Source organism: Abrus precatorius, unplaced genomic scaffold (genome assembly GCF_003935025.1).
Source record: "Abrus precatorius isolate BTA unplaced genomic scaffold, Abrus_2018 Scaffold11, whole genome shotgun sequence".
NCBI classification, from domain to species: Eukaryota; Viridiplantae; Streptophyta; class Magnoliopsida; order Fabales; family Fabaceae; genus Abrus; species Abrus precatorius.
Window position 1 is genome coordinate 22682130 of NW_020874303.1, and position 18751 is coordinate 22700880.

Below are 18751 nucleotides of genomic sequence, written 5' to 3' on the forward strand. Positions count from 1 at the left end.
GCAGTGCGTATTATCACGGGTTTTACGTTTCGCTCGCAGCTGAAATGAACTCATTCTGCCACTCTCGATTTCTAAACATCGATTAGTCGCAGCTATTATTCCTTTGCATTCGTTTTTCGTTAGCATCCACGAAAATCTGGTTCCATTTTTTTTTTTGGCAAAATAAAAATGTATTACTATCAATATTATTATTTATCGTTCTGTCTTCTGATTCATTTGTGTTTTCAATTGTCTACTTTGGCTGTTTAGAGTCAGTTGGGAAGTTGAATTATCTCTATTATCATGATTCTGGTTTTAATGGTGAAATATATTTATTATTTAAAGTGAATTAGGAGTTTGGGTGGTTCAGTTTAGGTGGGTCTGTTAGCAAATGTAATTATGCCTGAATTGTTAAATTATAGATAAGAACAGTACTTTTTTACTGTTTATTAATAGGGGAAACTTTGCAAACATGTTCTTGTACTATGGTATACTTCATCTTTATGATTGTGCTGTGTTAATGGTTAACCAAACACTCTGTATTTAGATAAGCAGAAGTAAATGCATATTTTGTGTGGCAAACTTTGGCATTTTTATTTTGTTGTACGAGTATGTTGCTAGTGTTTCCATGTAATAGATACAGTGGTGTGGTGGTGTTGTTCCTCCAAGCTCCTCTTTTGATTGTGCGTAATTGTAAAGAAATTTCTATTGCAATACTTTACTAACTCATAGCTTAATATCATGTACTTCTGGTAGGCACTTCATCCTGAGAAATTTGGAATGAATGGAGATGAGGATCTCTGCAACAACCAATTCCGGCATGATTAGATTCAGCGGTGTTCTCCACACAGCATTTGTATCACCATCGCCCAGGAGGAGAAAGTATGCAAAAGGAATTCTAAGAGATCTTACCATATGTGCCTCACCATTGATTTCTTTGACTGATCCTATCATTGTTCGGTCCCCCTCATTTCAAGTACTTGCTTCCAACCTTTCGCTGGCTGATGTCCCACAACGGTCAGATGAGTGGTTTGCCCTTCGCAAGGACAAGCTAACTACAAGCACATTCAGCACTGCATTGGGCTTTTGGAAAGGGAGCCGTCGGCTTGAATTGTGGCATGAGAAAGTGTTTGCATCAGAGGCACAAATAGTGGAAGCTTCTAAAAAGAATGCCATGGCGTGGGGAGTACTCAATGAATCTGCAGCAATAGAACAGTACAAAAAGATCACAGGACATGAGGTGAACACAATGGGGTTTGCAGTTCATTCAAAGCAGTCTTATGATTGGCTTGGTGCTTCTCCTGATGGTGTTCTTGGGTGCTTCCCAGAAGTTGGGGTATTGGAAGTCAAGTGTCCTTATAATAGGGGCAAGCCTGAGGCGGGCTTGCCATGGTCGACCATGCCTTTCTATTACATGCCTCAGGTGCAGGGTCAAATGGAGATAATGAATTGTGAGTGGGTTGATTTGTATTGCTGGACTCCAAATGGAAGCACCATATTTCGTGTGCTCCGGGAACGTGGGTATTGGAATTTGATACATGAGATTCTGCGAGAGTTTTGGTGGGAAAATGTGGTTCCAGCTAGGGAAGCTCTGCTGTTGGGTTGTGAAGAACAGGTGAAGTCATATAAGCCTGCATCTACCCACAAAAAGACAGGATTAGCAATTGCTAAAAGCATTAAGTTGGCTAGTGAAACAAAGCTACTATGTAGAGAACTTGCAGGTCATGTTGAATTTTATAGCTGATTGAAGTTCACAAGTAGTAGGTTAGGCAACTGATTCATTTTTTATAACATTTTCTTGTCCAATTGTATGTGTTAGTTGCTTTTTAAGATGAGTTTGCTGCTTAAGCTGGAGAGAAATTCTAAGTACTGCCTTTGATGCCCTATTTATTTCTTCAAAGCAAACAGCATTTGTGTAACACTGCAGTGCTCTTTAAATGTGCTAGCATGAAATTTTCATGATGTTGTTGTTTTTCAGATATTTGTTTGTTTATTTATTGTTTTTATCTTTTCGGAAAAACAAACAGTTGGTTTTTAGATTTTTTTTTTTAATAAAATTTGTTTTTTTTTTTTTTTTTGGAAACGAAAAGGCACAAAGGGAGATCTCTTGAGACGCAAGGAAGGAACGAATCCCCATCATTCGTTCAACCAATATCTTGCAAAAAGACTTGGTCAAGTAGGTATTATTAGCCACACAAGACAAACGGGTTTGACCAGAAAAAAAGTCAGACAAACGAGGGAAAAGATTAATTTGCCTTGCATGTCTTCTACTAGAAAACGGAAACATAAGAAACAAATAATCCATCTACGAGGAAATGACTAAAAAAAATAAGGGCAAATCTATTCGAAGCATCATTTGGTTTAATTTTTAGCACCAAATGATACTGTCTTACTTGACTTACCATTTTAACCAAAACGCTCGTTGACTCAGGTGAAAGAAAAAGATCCGCACCCTACAAAATTAAAAGAACCAAAAATAAAGGTAATTGATAGGTAAGAAATAGTTATACAGGTCCAAATTTTCTCTGAAAGAAACTACGATATCCGGAGGGATAACCTAGGCTGGTCAATGGGATAGCAACCTTGATCTTGAGTATCAAAGACAAGGGAAGAATGAATCTTCCAAGAGCTAGTTAGGAAAGGTTGTTCTTAGCTTCAAATGAATACAAGACATCCACTAGAAAACCCATAACTGATGAGCATAATCTGTGTATTAACCATTTGACACATGCTGACCAAAATTCTAAGAATACTGGTTCAAGAATTAAAAATAAATAAATTTTTTATTAAAAAGAGTAACATATTCTTACCATAATTTCCAATGTACCTTTAGTGTGATTTCTATTAAAAAATTTATTTATTAATTTTTTAGCCAATATTCTTAGAATGCTTGGTTAACAAGGATCTAACTATTAAAAAATTGTCTGGGTCTTAGAGAATAAGAATGCAATGTCATTATAGCTCGTTGAATGACCTCAATCTCACCCTCACTTTCATTAGTTTGTTCCCAAGATTTACTACAACCCTATGTATTCCTTGATTTATAGATTTTTTACTCATTCAAGTATTAAACAAAGACTCATACCATTAATCAAAATTTCATAATAAGTTTTGTGAATTTCAGTCATTGTTTCTTTTAACAAGCTAAGGCAATGGATTTTACAAAATTGAGTTTGAACGAACTTGATTTTGGTTGAATATTTTTATCTCAAAGTGATTTTAGCAAAATAAACAGTCTTTCAATTATATAAATAAAAAATAGTGTTATATATCTTTTTGCAAATTTTATTATTTATTATTTATTTTATAAAATAATAAAATAAAAGTCAAAACTAGATTTGAGACTAAAATTGATCTTGCCAAAAGGTGTACCAAATATGATTGCATTAAGTTCGTGGTCATTTCTTAATGCAAAGGATAATTTAGATTATTTCATTGCGAAACCAAGCATCCTCTGGTAATCCTCCAAAAAGCTTAAAACCATTGAAGGCAAGGAAAACGTAACCTATAGTATTTGAATGACTTTGATCACACCTTTTCATTTCCCCGAGCAACAGAAAGCAATTGGCTCTCTAGAGCGTAATCTCGTGTTCTACAAGTTTACATATGCTTGAAGCATAGTAAAATTTTCCTATATTTAACCGAGCGGCGAAGAATAACTTTCTTAGGAGGCAAGTGTACGCTAAATGGCCAACATGGGTGGCCACCAAGACATCCATGTTTTGGTGTAACATAGACTGTGGTAGCAGAAATGTCTATGGAATAGCTGAAACCCTTCGTTGCGACAGTACACCAAACTCCACAATGCTCATTTTTTTAACAATTGTTGAATGCACTCGGCTTGTTGGCAGAGTAGAGACAAGCGGAGTCTTCTATAATTAGAAATGACCCATAATTGGATGAGGAGCCTCTGATATTACGAGGTAATCATGCTAAGATAAAGATAATGAAATTAAGGTATCCTACATAAGTAATAATAATGTAAAAGTGTTCTGTCTTTCTCTTCTATAAAGGATCAAAACTAACATGAACGGATCAAAATTCTATTTTAATTTGTCGTGGACGGAGTCTGTACTAGAGTTACTCGATTTTTGAATATGTCAAACACTGCCACACCCAAGATGCTAAACTTCTAATTCGTTTGATTTAAAAAATCGACCGACGAGATCGTTATCGGCCCATGGAACGTTTTGGACGACAGCGAAGAATTCTGTGTGTTGATCAAGCGAGTTCCACACTTGTACAGAAAAGAATGTAATCAAAATATAAAATCATTCAATGATTTTTCTTTGTGAGACAAGAGGCCCAACGTAACAAGGCACCTCTTTCAATGGGCAAGGGAAAAACAAATAAACGCAGATTTCCGCCAAAATACTCAAGCACATCATAAATAGTATTTCATTCTAAGCTCCAAGTCCACCATAAATTTCACTTGACACAAAAGTTAAAAGTGACACAAGCATGGATTTAAAGACATCGTAAACCGTAATACCCCACTTTTTTTTTTATTTTTCTCCTCCAAGTATGGCAAAAAATATAGACAGGGTACATATACCACAACCTGGCAAGAGTGAATACAAAACAGCTAATGATGAAGTAACTAGAAATCTAAGATCGGAAAGTTCAATCTGGTTATGAATCAGACCTATCGCAAATATTGTCTGAATGTCGCAAAGCATAACGCTCCAACTGCAGCCCTGATAATGCCACATAACTGAAAATCCATCGTAGCTATGCAGTAGGTGATCAATAACCATGGTAATCAATTTGGTTTCTGCATGTCACTCCAGCAGTTGCAGAAACACAAAAATGAAGTCGTGTTCCACTCGCTCTACAACGGGAAAAAATCCCAACTGAATGCATCCCACTTCCAAGACCAAATACGAAGACCAACACGCAACCGCAACAGCACCCAACATTTCATATGACTTCATACGGGACTTTATCCTCATAAAGATTTCTGCAGGATACTCTATGATGACACAAGCCCTAACTTTGTTCATGAAGAACAACTGACTTGGCTGGCCCAACCTTTCTATTGTCTGTCCTTTCTGAACATTTGACTAGCTGCTTAGAACAAGAAGAGCAAAGCAACTCCAGACAAAATGTTTCCTCATACTCACTGTCATTTATGCAGCGACCACACTGACTACACCGGGGTATGCATAGAGTGCATGCCCTGCAGGCCTGAGCAGCGTGCCCCACCCCTTGACAACCCTCAGCTGGACAATCATATACAAGCCTTAAATTCTGGCATCGTGGACAGACTTCAACATCTATGGCCCGATCATCATCGCAGGACAGATATAGGTTTCCCCTGCGATAATAGTGTGGCTTGTGAGAGTGCTTCAGCAGCTGGCTATCAGCACCCAACAAAAGCTTCAGCTCCTCAAAATGCTTTTGCGTAACACCATAAAGACCACCTATGTGTAAATGCTTCACCCCTTGGATACCCATAGAGTTGTAAGCTTTTAAAATACCCACAATGCCCTCAATACTGAGTCTTGTACATCCAGGAACACTTAACTGCATAATTTTACACACAAAAATTTACTTGGTTACTTGTGGATGGGGAAAAAAACTCTGAACCTTCGCCAAGCTCTAAAGTCTTCATTGCTTAGAGCAGTTAATATAATCAATCAGTCGACAAAGTCAGGGACTATCAGGAGGACCAACACTAAATCACATGAAATATGAAACTACCACAAACATCAATAAAACTTACTTTAAGGTGCCAAGATCTGTAAAATTCACAAAAAATTACTTAGCCTGAAACACATCCAAACAGTAAAAGAAGCTTGCACACATCAGAGTTGACAAAAATCAATCATTTCCTACACCTACATCCATATACACCTCCACCAATAACTGACAGTGTCCCAGCACCAGTTCTAGAATAACCCTAATGGACAAGGTAGTTAAAATCGGGATTTTACTTTAAATCGTAAAGGAGAGTGAAAATCGTAAATCGTAAAATCGTAAATTGAATCGTAAGATTTTATAAAATTCATATATATGATATAAATTCATATTATTCATATAAAATATCATAAATTAAGGGAAAAAAGCTTCAAATCAGTAAAAGTATTTAAACAACGTAGCACTCACAAATCATAATTTATTCCATAAGAATGTAATGCATTTACATGAATAAAAAATAGACCAGAATAGAAAAGATGCAAGAACAACAACAATAGATTTAGTTGCAGACTAGGTTGCACGCACTAGGAGAACTGTTGAATGTTGACAACAATGTTAGGGTTTAAAGCTGCTAGAAGCAAATTAGATTCCATAAAAAAGAGATATATGAAAGAGGCGTACGATAGGGTTCAACAAAATAGACTTTGCTAGAAATTTTCAAAATCGAAGTGAAATCGTAAAATCCCACAATTTGAGGGATTTTATGATTCAAATCGGGATTTTACAAGGATTTTACTCAATTAGGATTTTATCCACAATTTAAATCGATGAGACTTCCAAAATCGGAAAATTGTAAGATTTTAAGATTCAAATCGGGATTTTAACTACCTTGCTAATGGACTTCTGTGATGGAAGATATCTAACAAATCCCAGAAATAAACACCTAAGATCAGATGAAGCAAATGGCCAAGTGTTTTACATAGACTCGACAGACTAAATTATAAAAAAGAAAACTAGTTAAGGAATCAATATTTAGAAAGTTTTCATTGCAAATCACAGTGGGAGCATATAGGAAACCATGGTGGGATGCATTGTAATATTTTCCATTAAAAACTTTTCAACTTTGGTTCCTTAACACATCCAGTAAGGGCACCTGTTAGCATTCTCCTATAAAAAAAAGTCCGAACTCCAGATGTTTAAAATATACTGCATCCCCAATTCAGCATTTAATCAAATAACACAACAGCACCAGAATTATCTGAATTAATTACACATAAAACCACAAATACATGCTTCAGATGAATATAAATTCTAATTTGAAGTCTACAAATATAATTACCAATGCATGCTCACCTTGATTAACTTGGGATTGACTTCAAGAACGCGCTTCAGACCATCGTCAGTTATCCTCGTACACTCAACGAGGCTCAAGCACTGAAGATGACCTTGAGCCCTACTGGTCAATTGCAAAAGAACGTCATCAGTAATCCTCTCATTCAAAGGCTGATCAACACGGATACTCCTCCACAAAAGCGGATCACCCCAAACTGTCGAATGCAGAGACTTACACACTCTTTCAACAACTAGAAGATCAGACAGACCCAGATAACCAAGAGAAAAACTCAAAGCAGGGTGAGGAGCAAGCTCATCCCCTCCCCCTCCCCCTCCCCCTCCTCCTCCTTCTCCTCCACAGCAATTTACAAAATCACCTACAGTCATGCCATCCGACACGCTTGGAACCGCCAAACGCACCATATCATCATCACAAGCAGATCCATACCCAAAATTGCAAGATGCAGCAGCCCCACCTTCACTCACATAACAACACTCGGCAAACCCTCTCTTCTCCTCAACACACGCGTGGAACCTCATGGCATTGTTCCAAAAGAAATTCAACCCAGCAAAAAGCTGGTAATTCTCACCACCCGCACCAAGCTCATCCCTACGGTACCCACCATAATCAACCTCCAAATCCTCGAGCCACCCAGTGATGGCCGCCGTGAAGGTAGTGCTGATGTCCATGCCGAAGGGATCCGAAGGCAAAAGATCAACAATGTCATCGTGGGAAGTACCACCTCTATCGCACCTATCTATCCCATATTCAAAACAATTATCAACACCACTCTTCTCTGCAATCCCCATCCTCATCGGCGAAACCAAATTATCCTCAGAAAAAATCGGTCGATGCGAGAAATTCAACGCCATCGCACCTATCTATCTATGTACACAACCCTAACCTCAATCGACAAACCCTAATCCTTTTTTCGGGGTTCTTTTTCGATACAGAATTTTTTTTTCTTTTTTTCTTTTTGGTTCCTAGGAGGAGAATGACACGGGAACAAGATGAGCGAAAAAGAAATTACAAAAACAAAAATAATTAAAAAAAAAGGTGTGGTAAAGATCTACAAGAAAACCCTCGATTTTGGATGACAAACAAAAACAACGCACCAAAAACTTCACAGAGTTTCTTGCGAAGAACCCAACAATTATAATTTAACAAAAAAAAAAAAACAGCTAGAATGGAATCAGAGGACGAAAAATAGAATCGAATTTATCCACAGAATAAAAAATATATAAAACGAAATTTCTACCCTTTTCTCTTTTTTCTTTTCTTTTTCTCTTCAACCGATATGCCTAAGGATTCAAAGAGGGGGGAAAAGCAGAGAGAAGACAGAAAAGGAGGAAAAAAAAAACAGAATAAAAGAGCGTGGATGAAGATGAAACAACAAAAGAGGAATGAGAAAAACCCTAAAATTGGTATTGGGAAAGGATAAGAAGAAAGCTTCTGAGGATGGAATTGGAATCCTTAAGAAGTTGGTTGCGAAGGGAAAAGGGAATCGCGTTTCCCCCTCAGGTTCGTGCTGATGCCGATCGAATTCGCTGAAACGAGAAAGAAAGAGAAACGCAACAATGGAATATAAATATATATAATAAAAATAATAAATTAAAAATTAATAAAAATAAAAATAGAGAGAGAGAGAGAGTAACGGTGAATTGTCGAACGTAACAAAAGGAGATTGAGAAGCGTGTGGGGGATGGGACACGTGGCGCCTAAATCAAAGTGTTTTTACAGTTTCTTCGCATCCCTATGTGGCGGGAGACGGAATCTCCCTTCTTCTCGCCCTACCTTCACGCTTCTCCTATTCTCTTTCTTCTTTTTCATTTCCTATTTATCCCCATTCACTCATTTTTCCTTTTTTTATTTATTTATTTAGATCAAATCTTTTAGATTCATTTTATTGTTTGAATTCTCATACCAAATCTTTACTTGTTAATTCTTATTCAATGTTTTCTTCATATGCTTTGTTTTAATTAATAGTTGATAGATGCTTTAACTTTGTGTTAAACATTCGTTGAATCTTTTTATGTCAACAAATATTTTTAATTTTTTTATACCCTGTCATTAGTTTGGTTTTTTAATAAAAAAAATATGCTCATATAAATAGATATCTTTTGATATTAAATTGGTAATTTTGAAAGAGGATTTTTAATGAAAAAATATTTAATGTTAATTTTTAATATTAAATGTTCTTTAATGTGTGAAAACTGTATTAATTTTAAATTTCATGTCAAGATTAATACAGTATTATTTTATATTTTTATTGGAGTGAAATGAAAGAACAATATTTAGGTAGCTTGGATATTTAAAAAAAATTAAAATATAGAAATATTAAAAGAAAGGGTGCTTTAGAATTTAGATTGAGGGCTGTGTGGTTCTGGGTCCATCCATTTAGTTAGGAACATAATGGCAAAAGGTGTTAGGATGGGTTGATGGTTAAGAGACAAAGAGTGCCCAATGCAATGAATGGTAGGGCAAACACATTGGAGTTTATTAAGTTTGTCATCTACCCTCTCCTAGCTTAGTTTCAATTCCATTAATATATTTTTAAATATTAATTAAAAAATTAATAAATAATTTTTTGTTGAGAATACGCTGAGATGTGTTAAAAAATTTAAAATTAAATTTATTTCAAAATATTTTTATTTGTATTTCTTTAATAATGGTTCCTGTTTTTTATTTTTTAGTTAATTAAGAAAAATTCTACCATATCCTAAATAAATATGTAGAGCGGCACGTGCAATGTCAATTTTTACAAAAGACATCATAAGAAATATTAGAGTTAATAATTAAAGTTATTTATAGAGACTAAGACAATACTCAAATGCGTACGCGAACACTAAGGATCAACGTAGGTTTCACATTATTTTTACTTTGCAGTTAGAATATCAGTATTATTAAATATTAGCTATGGTTGGTTGATTAAGACAAATTAAACATCTTCTCAAAAGCGTTGGAAGTGGATAATGAACTGCAAACATGATAGATCATAATTTATTTTGATAATTTTTATTGGTATAAAATGACATTTTGTTGTTAAGAAAGTTTTGTTTTATTTTATGTTTGTCTTTTGCGTGACTGTTGGAAATTTATACACCATTTTTCTGATATCAACTTATTGATAAATTTTATACCGTAAGTGATATGTATTGAGATTTTGATACAAATAAATGACGGTGATCTCGTATAAAACAATTATATTCAACAAGACAATTTAATTCACTTTCCTTCTCAATTTTTCATTCTCATCCTTCTCCAATTCACTAACAAATATATTTAAAAAATATAATAAAATTTTGAAAATATATTAAATTTTTAATTTTACCTTTTTTAATCTTAGACTTAACTAAATTATGCAAACTCATAAAATAGTTTAAATTAGTTATTTTTTTGTAGATGCTTTAAAAAATATATCATAACTTAATAGTTTTATTTATTTAATATCATTAAACACAGTCTTACTATCAACAAAAAGTACCATTGTAAATTTTAATTTTAATTTCCTCTAATTTTATTTGTTACAGACAAACAAAATAAAAATAAATGCTTCATAAAAATCACAAATATCTTATAATAAATACCACTATAAAATTCTAAAAAGTACATTGTAAAAGGAACAAGAAAATTTATATTTAATGTTCTTAATAAATCTTCATTATAATTTTTAATAAAATCCTTGTATATATTAATCCTTTAATCAATATCCCTAAAATACTTTTGAGCATCCCTTATTAATATATAACTAATATTTTACCTATGCAATTCACAAAAATTTAATAAAAAGATAATAATTATTGATAGAAAGAAAATTTATTTGTATTATTTTACTCTATTAGACAATTAAGATAAATAAAAAATACAAATAGTTTGATTGAATATTAGATTAAATTATTTGTTGTTTTTGTTTGTACTATTTTATTAAATTTTAAATTTTATGATTTTTTTTTATTAAAATAATTTTATTTATATTTAAAACTCTCTTATAATTGGCATAATTAAGAAGTATATAATATAAAATATAATTTAATATTTAATTTAAATCATTTTTTATTTTTTATTTGAATTATTATATTGTATTTTTAATTCAAAGATTTTTTGATTATTAAATATTTTCAAAAAGAAATATTAACTCTTACTCCATAATTTTATAGATAATTATTTTTAAAATATTCATTAAAACCTTAACTACATTTTATTTAAGGTGAAAAGAAATTTTCAATTCTTTGTCAATTAGTAATTAGAGAAATTAATACAATTAAATTAATTTGTTCATTTATTATTAAAAAAATTAAAACTAAAGAATAATGTAAAATTTATTATTTTGAAAAGCTTTTAAAAAATTCTCCTTGTCCCACGTGGGCAGAAGTGAATTAAATTTAGTATATTATATAAATTATATGATAATGTAAATTTACACCGATAATATACTAGAGGTATAGAGCAATTGCAAAAGCGCATATCTAATTCAGAGGAAATGATCATAGGCATTTAGCTAAAAAGAGAGGTAATATTTCCATGAATCCCCAAAATCTCAAACAAACTACGCACGACAATCTTTCGATGGCAGCATCTAATAAATGTACTCATTTCTCCAACCAAAACTGACGGTTTTCAAATTGAACCCACATAATCTATGTATGGACCCTCAGCTAAGTCATTGAAAGCAGCATTAACAAATTGTCAGAGATAAAGAAAGTTTATAAAAAAACCATGTATATTTAATTTCTAGACTTCTTTCTTGATTTGGATGAAGGCTTGGTTTGCTCAGAAACGGCATTCTGCGTGGCTCCTTTGGAAGCAGTTCCCTGGTTTGATTTTGGATTTGAATTGTTGGACGAGGCACCTGTATCATGCTTTTCTCGGGCTACAGCACCCTGAGACCCTCTTACTTGAGCAGCTCTTTTGTCCTTCCTCTTGGGCCTATAAGTTGATCTCTCCCGCTTGGGAAGCCACCTTTCTGGATCTGGGGGAGGACCTGGATTTGCGGGGTCAAACCCTTTAGGATACCTTGGCTTTCTTTTTCTCTTTTTCTTAGCTTTTGTTTTATTCTTTCCTTCCTCATATGTTTCAGTGACACCACCATGTGAAGGACCCTCAACTTGCTTCACTCCAGAAGTCCGCTCCAAGTTCTCCACATCAATTCCCTTTAAACCAGGTAAGGTCTTCAGTTGCTTTTCATAAAGCTCTGCCTTTACAACATCCATGCGGGCAACTGTTGTGATTAGCCCAACTAGTGCTTCTATGCTTCCCTGGCTTTTAACGAGCTGCTCATAGAGTTGAGCAGCATCCTCTTCCCTGCCATGCCTGAGCTTGAAGGAGGCAGCCTCTTGCATTATAATATTAAGCTTATTGTCCTCAGTCATAGCATTAGACCACCATTTAGTAGCAGAGTCGAACACAGCAGCTGCACCATCAATGTCACCAGCTCGCTCTTTTAAAGACACAAGGGTGGCAACAGTAGCAGGCATGTGTTGGATATCTGATATCTTAGCCAGAGAATCAGCTGCAATATGGGGGTGGCCAGCAGCAGCAGCCACCTGAGCCCTGGCTAAGTAAAGAACCTTGGACTTCTCCGGGAACTTCCCGGCAAACTGTGCTAGTATTTCCTCAGCCCTTCCAGCTTTGTTCTCTCTAACCAAGAGGGCAGCTTGCAGCAATGCTGGTATCACACTTTCTGGGAACATGTCTGGCAATCCAGAAACAAGGTCTCGAGCCTACAAATTTTAATAGTACAGCAATCATCAACAGCATGCTTCCTTGCCAAGTTTTAAAACATTAATGAATGACACATAATTGATAATTCAATGAAGAGAACGACTGGAAGACAAGGAAAGATTAAAGACCTGGTCAATCTTATTGGCATGAAGAAGTAAAAGGACCCTATTTGCATATATTGCTTCCCTTTCTTTTGCTGAAAGTTTCAAGTCCAGTCCACGAGCAAGGCGAAAGCTTTGAGCTTCTTTATCTTTTAGTCGGTCAAGTTTCCTTAGGCTATCAGAAACATCTTTCGGACCCTTCAGTGAAACAAGATTGTTCACTGCCACCGCAATTGATGATTCATCAGCCATATCTCGTTTAATTATGTCGGTATAAGCTCCAATAGCATCTTGCTTACGCCCAAGAAGCTGTTCATCTATCATAGATTAATATTTCTGACTCATGAAAAATAATACTTGTTTGAAGGAGAAATAAAATTGTGAGAAACCAGAGCATTTACCTGCTGGACATAAGCTAATTGTACAGCTATAGGGGACAACTCAATTTCTATTTCATCGTCGGGGAAGTTATCTTCCATCAGGATCTCTTGACCAATTCTGATCCAAAATATGAGTAAACATAAGTACATGGCTTAACTTAGAAGGTTATAAATATTGAAGTAAAGAACACTAAGATACAAGTAAAACAGACAATAACATCAATGCAAAATTTAATTAAAACAATCTACCACGTTTACTATTTTATCTTCCCTATCATATAGCATTAGCACCACAGTTATCAATCTCAGCTAATGGTGCATAGCAAACTACCCTCAAAATGCTATAGCAAGATAGTGTATAGTAGGATACTGCTATTTTAATTTTTTTATATGAATATACAATATATACATATGCATAATTAGAAGACACAGCAGAGAACATACCAGATGCAGCAGTGCAGAACCGAAGAATAGAGAGAAGAAAGGAAGTGGATTTAACAAAGAAGCCATCAGAGATGGGTGGCTCCGCTGGACTGGAGATAGTTGCGAAGCAGAATAGAGACAGAGATGAGAATGAGGGGAGGGAGCGTGGAACAGATAAGGGGGAAGAAAAACATGGAGACAAAGTGGGGTTAGGTGTATTTGAAGTTGTGAAGCAAAACAGAGACAGCGACATGCCCCCTACGAATGCCAAATTTCCCTTCTACCCTCAAAACAGAGATGGAGATGGGGGAAGGGAGCATCGAACAGAGAAAGGGAGAAGAAAAACATGGCATTCGTAGTGGCATGTCTCTGTCTCTGGTTTTCCCCTTTTGCCCACCCAGTTTAAAGTTTTTCAAGGATAAAATAGTCCTTTCCCAAAGTGGTCAAAATTAGGATCCTACATAGAATCTGGAGGGGTGGGGTACGTGATTGTATATCATAGGATCATGAGATTCTACCAAACATACAAAATTATACATAATCATATACATATGTATAGAAAATAGCATAGATATTGAAATTAACCTCCGAACCACATACTTCAACTAAATATAAACTAAAAACTAATGAGCTTAAGATCCAATACAACTCAATTACCCAAAAAAGTTATAAGTTTTTCATAAGAAATGCAAACATAAGTCCAGAAAACAGAGTACCCATGAATAGCAGCCATAAACAAAAGCATTAGCAAAGAGCAGAAAACCAGAAACCAAAGGACCCACGAACAGTGCCACATACAAAAGTAGTGTCAGCGAGAAACGAAAAACTATGCAGTACGAGGTGGTTTTTAAACTAAGAAAGAACGAGCAAAAACATTCCAACCTAGGACTAGAAGACGTTAGTCACACAAGATGAAATGGTCCAGCACAAAAATATATGGGAAACAAGCTTTTTCCATTCGGGGTTGTAAAACCCAACACACTAACCCGCACACACAATCAAATCTTTGATCAAATCACTGATCGTACGATCCCTGGAAGAAAGATCACGATCCTAATGCGATCCTTTATGCAATTAAGATCAAAAAGACGGAAAAAGATTGTGCAATCTCACGATCTTGACAACACTGGGAGGGATATATCCCCAAATTACAGAGATAAGGACCACAGGTTCCTCACACTCATCAAACCAAAAATTTAAGATAGAAACACTACATCACTTTGAGGACCTGGTTCCTCCCTATCCTAAAAGACCATAATTCCTCACTAAATAACTCCATCCCCTTACTCTCTGCCCTCCTCACATTTATCCCCACCTACCCAAATTAAATTTTCCTTCTCACCCATTTCCCACAACCACGGCAGGCAGACTATTAGTTGCAGGTCATTAGCTTGAATATTTCCTATCCTCTCATTCTTGTACCCTTGGCCCAAATCATTGCCTGTGTTTCTAGCCTTCCTCACACACATCTCATTACCAAGGGTCTATCACAATTAACATAACCAATTTAAGTTGACCAGGGAATGAAAAACACACCAAGGATTCAAAGATACTTCAGATTCTCTCAAATCCTTTAGATTTCCTAGATCACCAACGATTAATAAAGATAACCATCAACAAAATTAACCCTAATCAAAATACATGAGCTGATTTATCAAAAAATCTCAATATTGGTGACAGTCTTGTCACCTTCAGCTCTAATACCACTCGTTATGGTCAAAGACATCCAGATTCCCAAAACACCAGGGAGATCTGAATCCAACAGGCTTACCAAGACCACACCAGCAGGCCCAACACCATATCTTAACCCAAAACCATGAAGCAATAGATTCATGAATCTTTTTATATGGACCTCAGTTTGTGCACACTTTCCAATGTGGGAGTTCTTTACTTACACCTGGCATTCTAATCATACTCAGTTGCCCAAAATAAAGATCCTATTACTATTGGTCAAAGATCAAATGATACAAATTTGTATCTTAACATGCAAGTACATAAAAACTTCTAAAAACAAAGATCTAGAATTCACCAGTATGTGATCATGAAGTGCTGTAGATATAGTATCTGGCAACTGAGTCGTACTGCACACACATCACAGCGATAAAACAAGAAGATTGTACCACTATAATATTATATTTACCCATGAAAATGCAGGTAAATTTGTTCGATATCATGGTTTCCGTAATCAAAATAGCATATCACCTTCGGCCTGACAACAAAAGCTGTTCAGCATCTGTGTACTTCTTCCTTTCAATTAAGGAACAAGCAGTATTGTATGCCAACTCAAAGCTGCTTGTTGCTTTAACCCGAAGTGAATCCAGCACTCCTTGAACTTCAGATGACCTGCCACCCATAACTAGGGCAGCAACAGAATTTATTTCCAAGCTATCAATCTTGGATTTTTGGAGCTTCTGGTAGATATCCAAGCAAGCATCCATTTTCCCGAGACGATACAATATCTGAGATTCCAGAAGCATCGTTTCATCATTTCTCTCTTGTCTTTTCAAAGACTCCAAAGCTTCATTCAACTTGTTTTGTCTGTATAAGCAGTATCCCTATTTAGACGGAACAAAGTAAAAAACTCCAATCAATGATAAGCAATTACGCATTCCAATAGATCATGTGCAGAGTAATTCTATGATGAACTTAAACAAAGTTTTCTCTGAAATAAGTACATTCTTGATAGTATGAACCTTTCAAAACAATGGAATCCATATGGTTTTCTTTTAAAAGCAGTGGAGCCTCTATATGGACTACGATTTATAAACAAACTACACTGGCACAGTCAATATTGAATCATATAATACAAGTATACAACCAATGGAAACCATACACCATAAACAAGAACATGCAAAAAATAACAAATCACGGAAAAATCAATCGACCTTTTGTTGAGTATCAAGTTCACTTATTAGTAATTTCAATCATCTAAGAAGTAAATAACAAACACAAGTTGGAAAAAGTGGTTATTCCCCCCACACAGCAGTCGAAAACATCAAGTTCACAACCAAAAAAGAAATTGCAAGATCAAATTTCTGAGATTCGATAATAACTTCATAACAATATGCATGTTCGATAATGATGTTTGACAGTCACAGTGTTTATACATTCTCTCAGACTAAAGGATAATCCCCCCCAAAAATTCCATGTTTCTTGCATCGCAACCAGCTTTCATTCAATCCCTAGCCCAACTACACGCGCGCGCACACACAATTAAAATCAGCAAAAATCAAAGCAGTAAGAGTGGAAACCGACGTACCTTAAAGAAATGCGAATCATCGAACGAAATCCGAGAAGATTGAATGGCGGAGAGCGCATCATCGACGCGGTCGCCTTTGATCAGCGCGACGACCTTGCATCGGAGCGCGTCCACGTCATCAGGGGCAATAGCGAGAACTGCGATGCGAACGAGTTAGGGATGAAAAAACAAAGGCACGTTCGGGATGAAAATGAAATGAAAGGCGTTTAAGAAGAGAAGAGAAATTAACGAACTCTGATCTGTGAGTTTGACGGCATTGTCGAATGCGGAAGCTTGGATGTGCCTGTTGAGCGTTGTGAACAGATCTTCGATTGGAGGAGGAGGAGGAGGAGCCTGCGACGACGCCGTTTTGGGCTTCGGATTGGGCTTTGGAGCCATTAGGTTTCAGGCGATGGATTACTCAGCACCAGCCACAGCAATTGACTTGCATTCCTGTTGTGTGGTTCAATCGGTAATCAAAACGTTCCGCATATTAGATTAGATAGATAACTTTTGGATAAAAAAATATTTAATTTAATTGCAAAAACATATTATAGTTCAATTTATATGCGTTTATGCTAACTTTAAAATTTATTTTAATTCTATCTAATTAAAAATTATTTAAATTAAATTAACATTTAAGATTCAATTTTATAATATTGTTTTTATTTAATTATAAAATATAAATGAAATATTTTTTCTTTTTAAATATTTTAATTAAAATTTACTTTATATATAAAATTTATATGAAAAGAATATAAAAAATTAAAATAATTGAAAATAAATATAAATAAAGATTAAATATAATCGTCAATGGCTTTTAAAAACCAGATAATTAAGTAATAAGTATAAACGATGTTAAATATCATTATTTAGATAGAAATTGTTTCTCAATTTTAAATTTTTTTAAAAAATAAAATAAAAAATGATTATGTTTCACATGTATTGATACATTTGAAGAAATTCTGTTTTGAAATGTCAGTAATATGGCATTTACATTATTGAATGACTTGAGTACATAAATATTCATTTAAATTATTAAAATGAATTATATTACTTAGCTTTAGAAAATATGGTTATAATAATGAAAACATTAATATGGTTATTTTTAAATAGTAAAATAATTTCTTTATCATACTTTCAAATAAATAAATAAAACATCAATATTAATATTTTTATTATAATATATATATTATACTTTTTATATTATTTTAAAAAATAATTTTTTATAAAAAATATTTATTATCTTTGCAATACGAAAATCCATATAAATTTTATTCAGAGATGTAAGAGAATGTTTTGTTTCATTCTTTATTTGATATCACATATATTTAAAAAGATTAAATTAATATAAACTAAATTTATATTAAAATAATAAAAAAATGTATACATGTATATTGTACGATTATAAATTTAAAAGAGGGTAATTAAAGTTATATTTGAAACTTTTGGAGATAATATTAATACCCACGTGTTTCACGGATGGATTGAGTAGAACTATAAAAAAGATAAAATAAGTAGGCAACATAAAAATCAAAGAAACCTATCAATAAAGTAACGCAATCCATATTTGAAAACAACGTACAATTTATTGCTTATTTGATATTTTTCCTGTCTAAGGCTCATTCCCTCCCAATTCGGCAACCTCGCATGTCTGTGCACGGATAATCCACGAAGCTACGTTATTATTTTTTAGTTTTATTATTTAAATTATTATAATTAATTTTATATGCGATTTTTTTTATTTATTTATCTACCTTAAAAGTACACTCAATGGATAAACCCCCTCATAAAATATCTTTTTCAGATATACACAAAATTATCGGTTAATCTTTAGTTTGTGAGAAAAAAACACGTCATCCTATTTAAATATCCCAACTATTTATTAATTGTGTCGAACTTTATCGGTCATCAATACCTATATAAACAAAATAAA

At 34.3% G+C, this 18751-nt stretch overlaps 3 protein-coding genes across 6 annotated transcripts; 1 reads left to right on the plus strand and 2 right to left on the minus strand.

Moving 5' to 3' along the window:
• On the plus strand, positions 1-1990 carry LOC113855130. Of its 3 annotated transcripts, none has more exons than XM_027486624.1 (2): positions 1-139; positions 736-1990. In XM_027486624.1, exon 2 carries the CDS (start codon positions 764-766, stop codon positions 1721-1723), a length of 960 nt encoding a protein of 319 aa, XP_027342425.1. In that variant the 5' UTR covers positions 1-139; positions 736-763; the 3' UTR covers positions 1724-1990. The 3 variants fall into 3 exon arrangements, with proteins under 3 accessions (XP_027342425.1, XP_027342427.1, XP_027342426.1); XM_027486626.1 differs by having other exon boundaries at positions 1-170; positions 736-1894; XM_027486625.1 differs by having other exon boundaries at positions 40-81; positions 736-1856.
• A 2354-nt stretch (positions 1991-4344) lies between these two features.
• Positions 4345-8518, minus strand: LOC113854204 (F-box protein SKIP14). Its single transcript, XM_027485090.1, has 2 exons — positions 6973-8518; positions 4345-5505 (listed from the first exon to the last, which is right to left on the minus strand). The coding sequence occupies exons 1-2, from the start codon at positions 7822-7824 to the stop codon at positions 4969-4971; spliced, it is 1389 nt and encodes a 462-aa protein (XP_027340891.1). The 5' UTR covers positions 7825-8518; the 3' UTR covers positions 4345-4968.
• Positions 8519-11425: 2907 nt separating this feature from the next.
• On the minus strand, positions 11426-17351 carry LOC113854553 (signal recognition particle subunit SRP72-like). Of its 2 annotated transcripts, none has more exons than XM_027485597.1 (6): positions 17070-17351; positions 16837-16973; positions 15780-16132; positions 13176-13272; positions 12802-13083; positions 11426-12672 (listed from the first exon to the last, which is right to left on the minus strand). In XM_027485597.1, the coding sequence occupies exons 1-6, from the start codon at positions 17212-17214 to the stop codon at positions 11677-11679; spliced, it is 2010 nt and encodes a 669-aa protein (XP_027341398.1). In that variant the 5' UTR covers positions 17215-17351; the 3' UTR covers positions 11426-11676. The 2 variants fall into 2 exon arrangements, with proteins under 2 accessions (XP_027341398.1, XP_027341399.1); XM_027485598.1 differs by having other exon boundaries at positions 15780-16115; positions 17070-17223.
• Positions 17352-18751: the final 1400 nt, after the last annotated feature.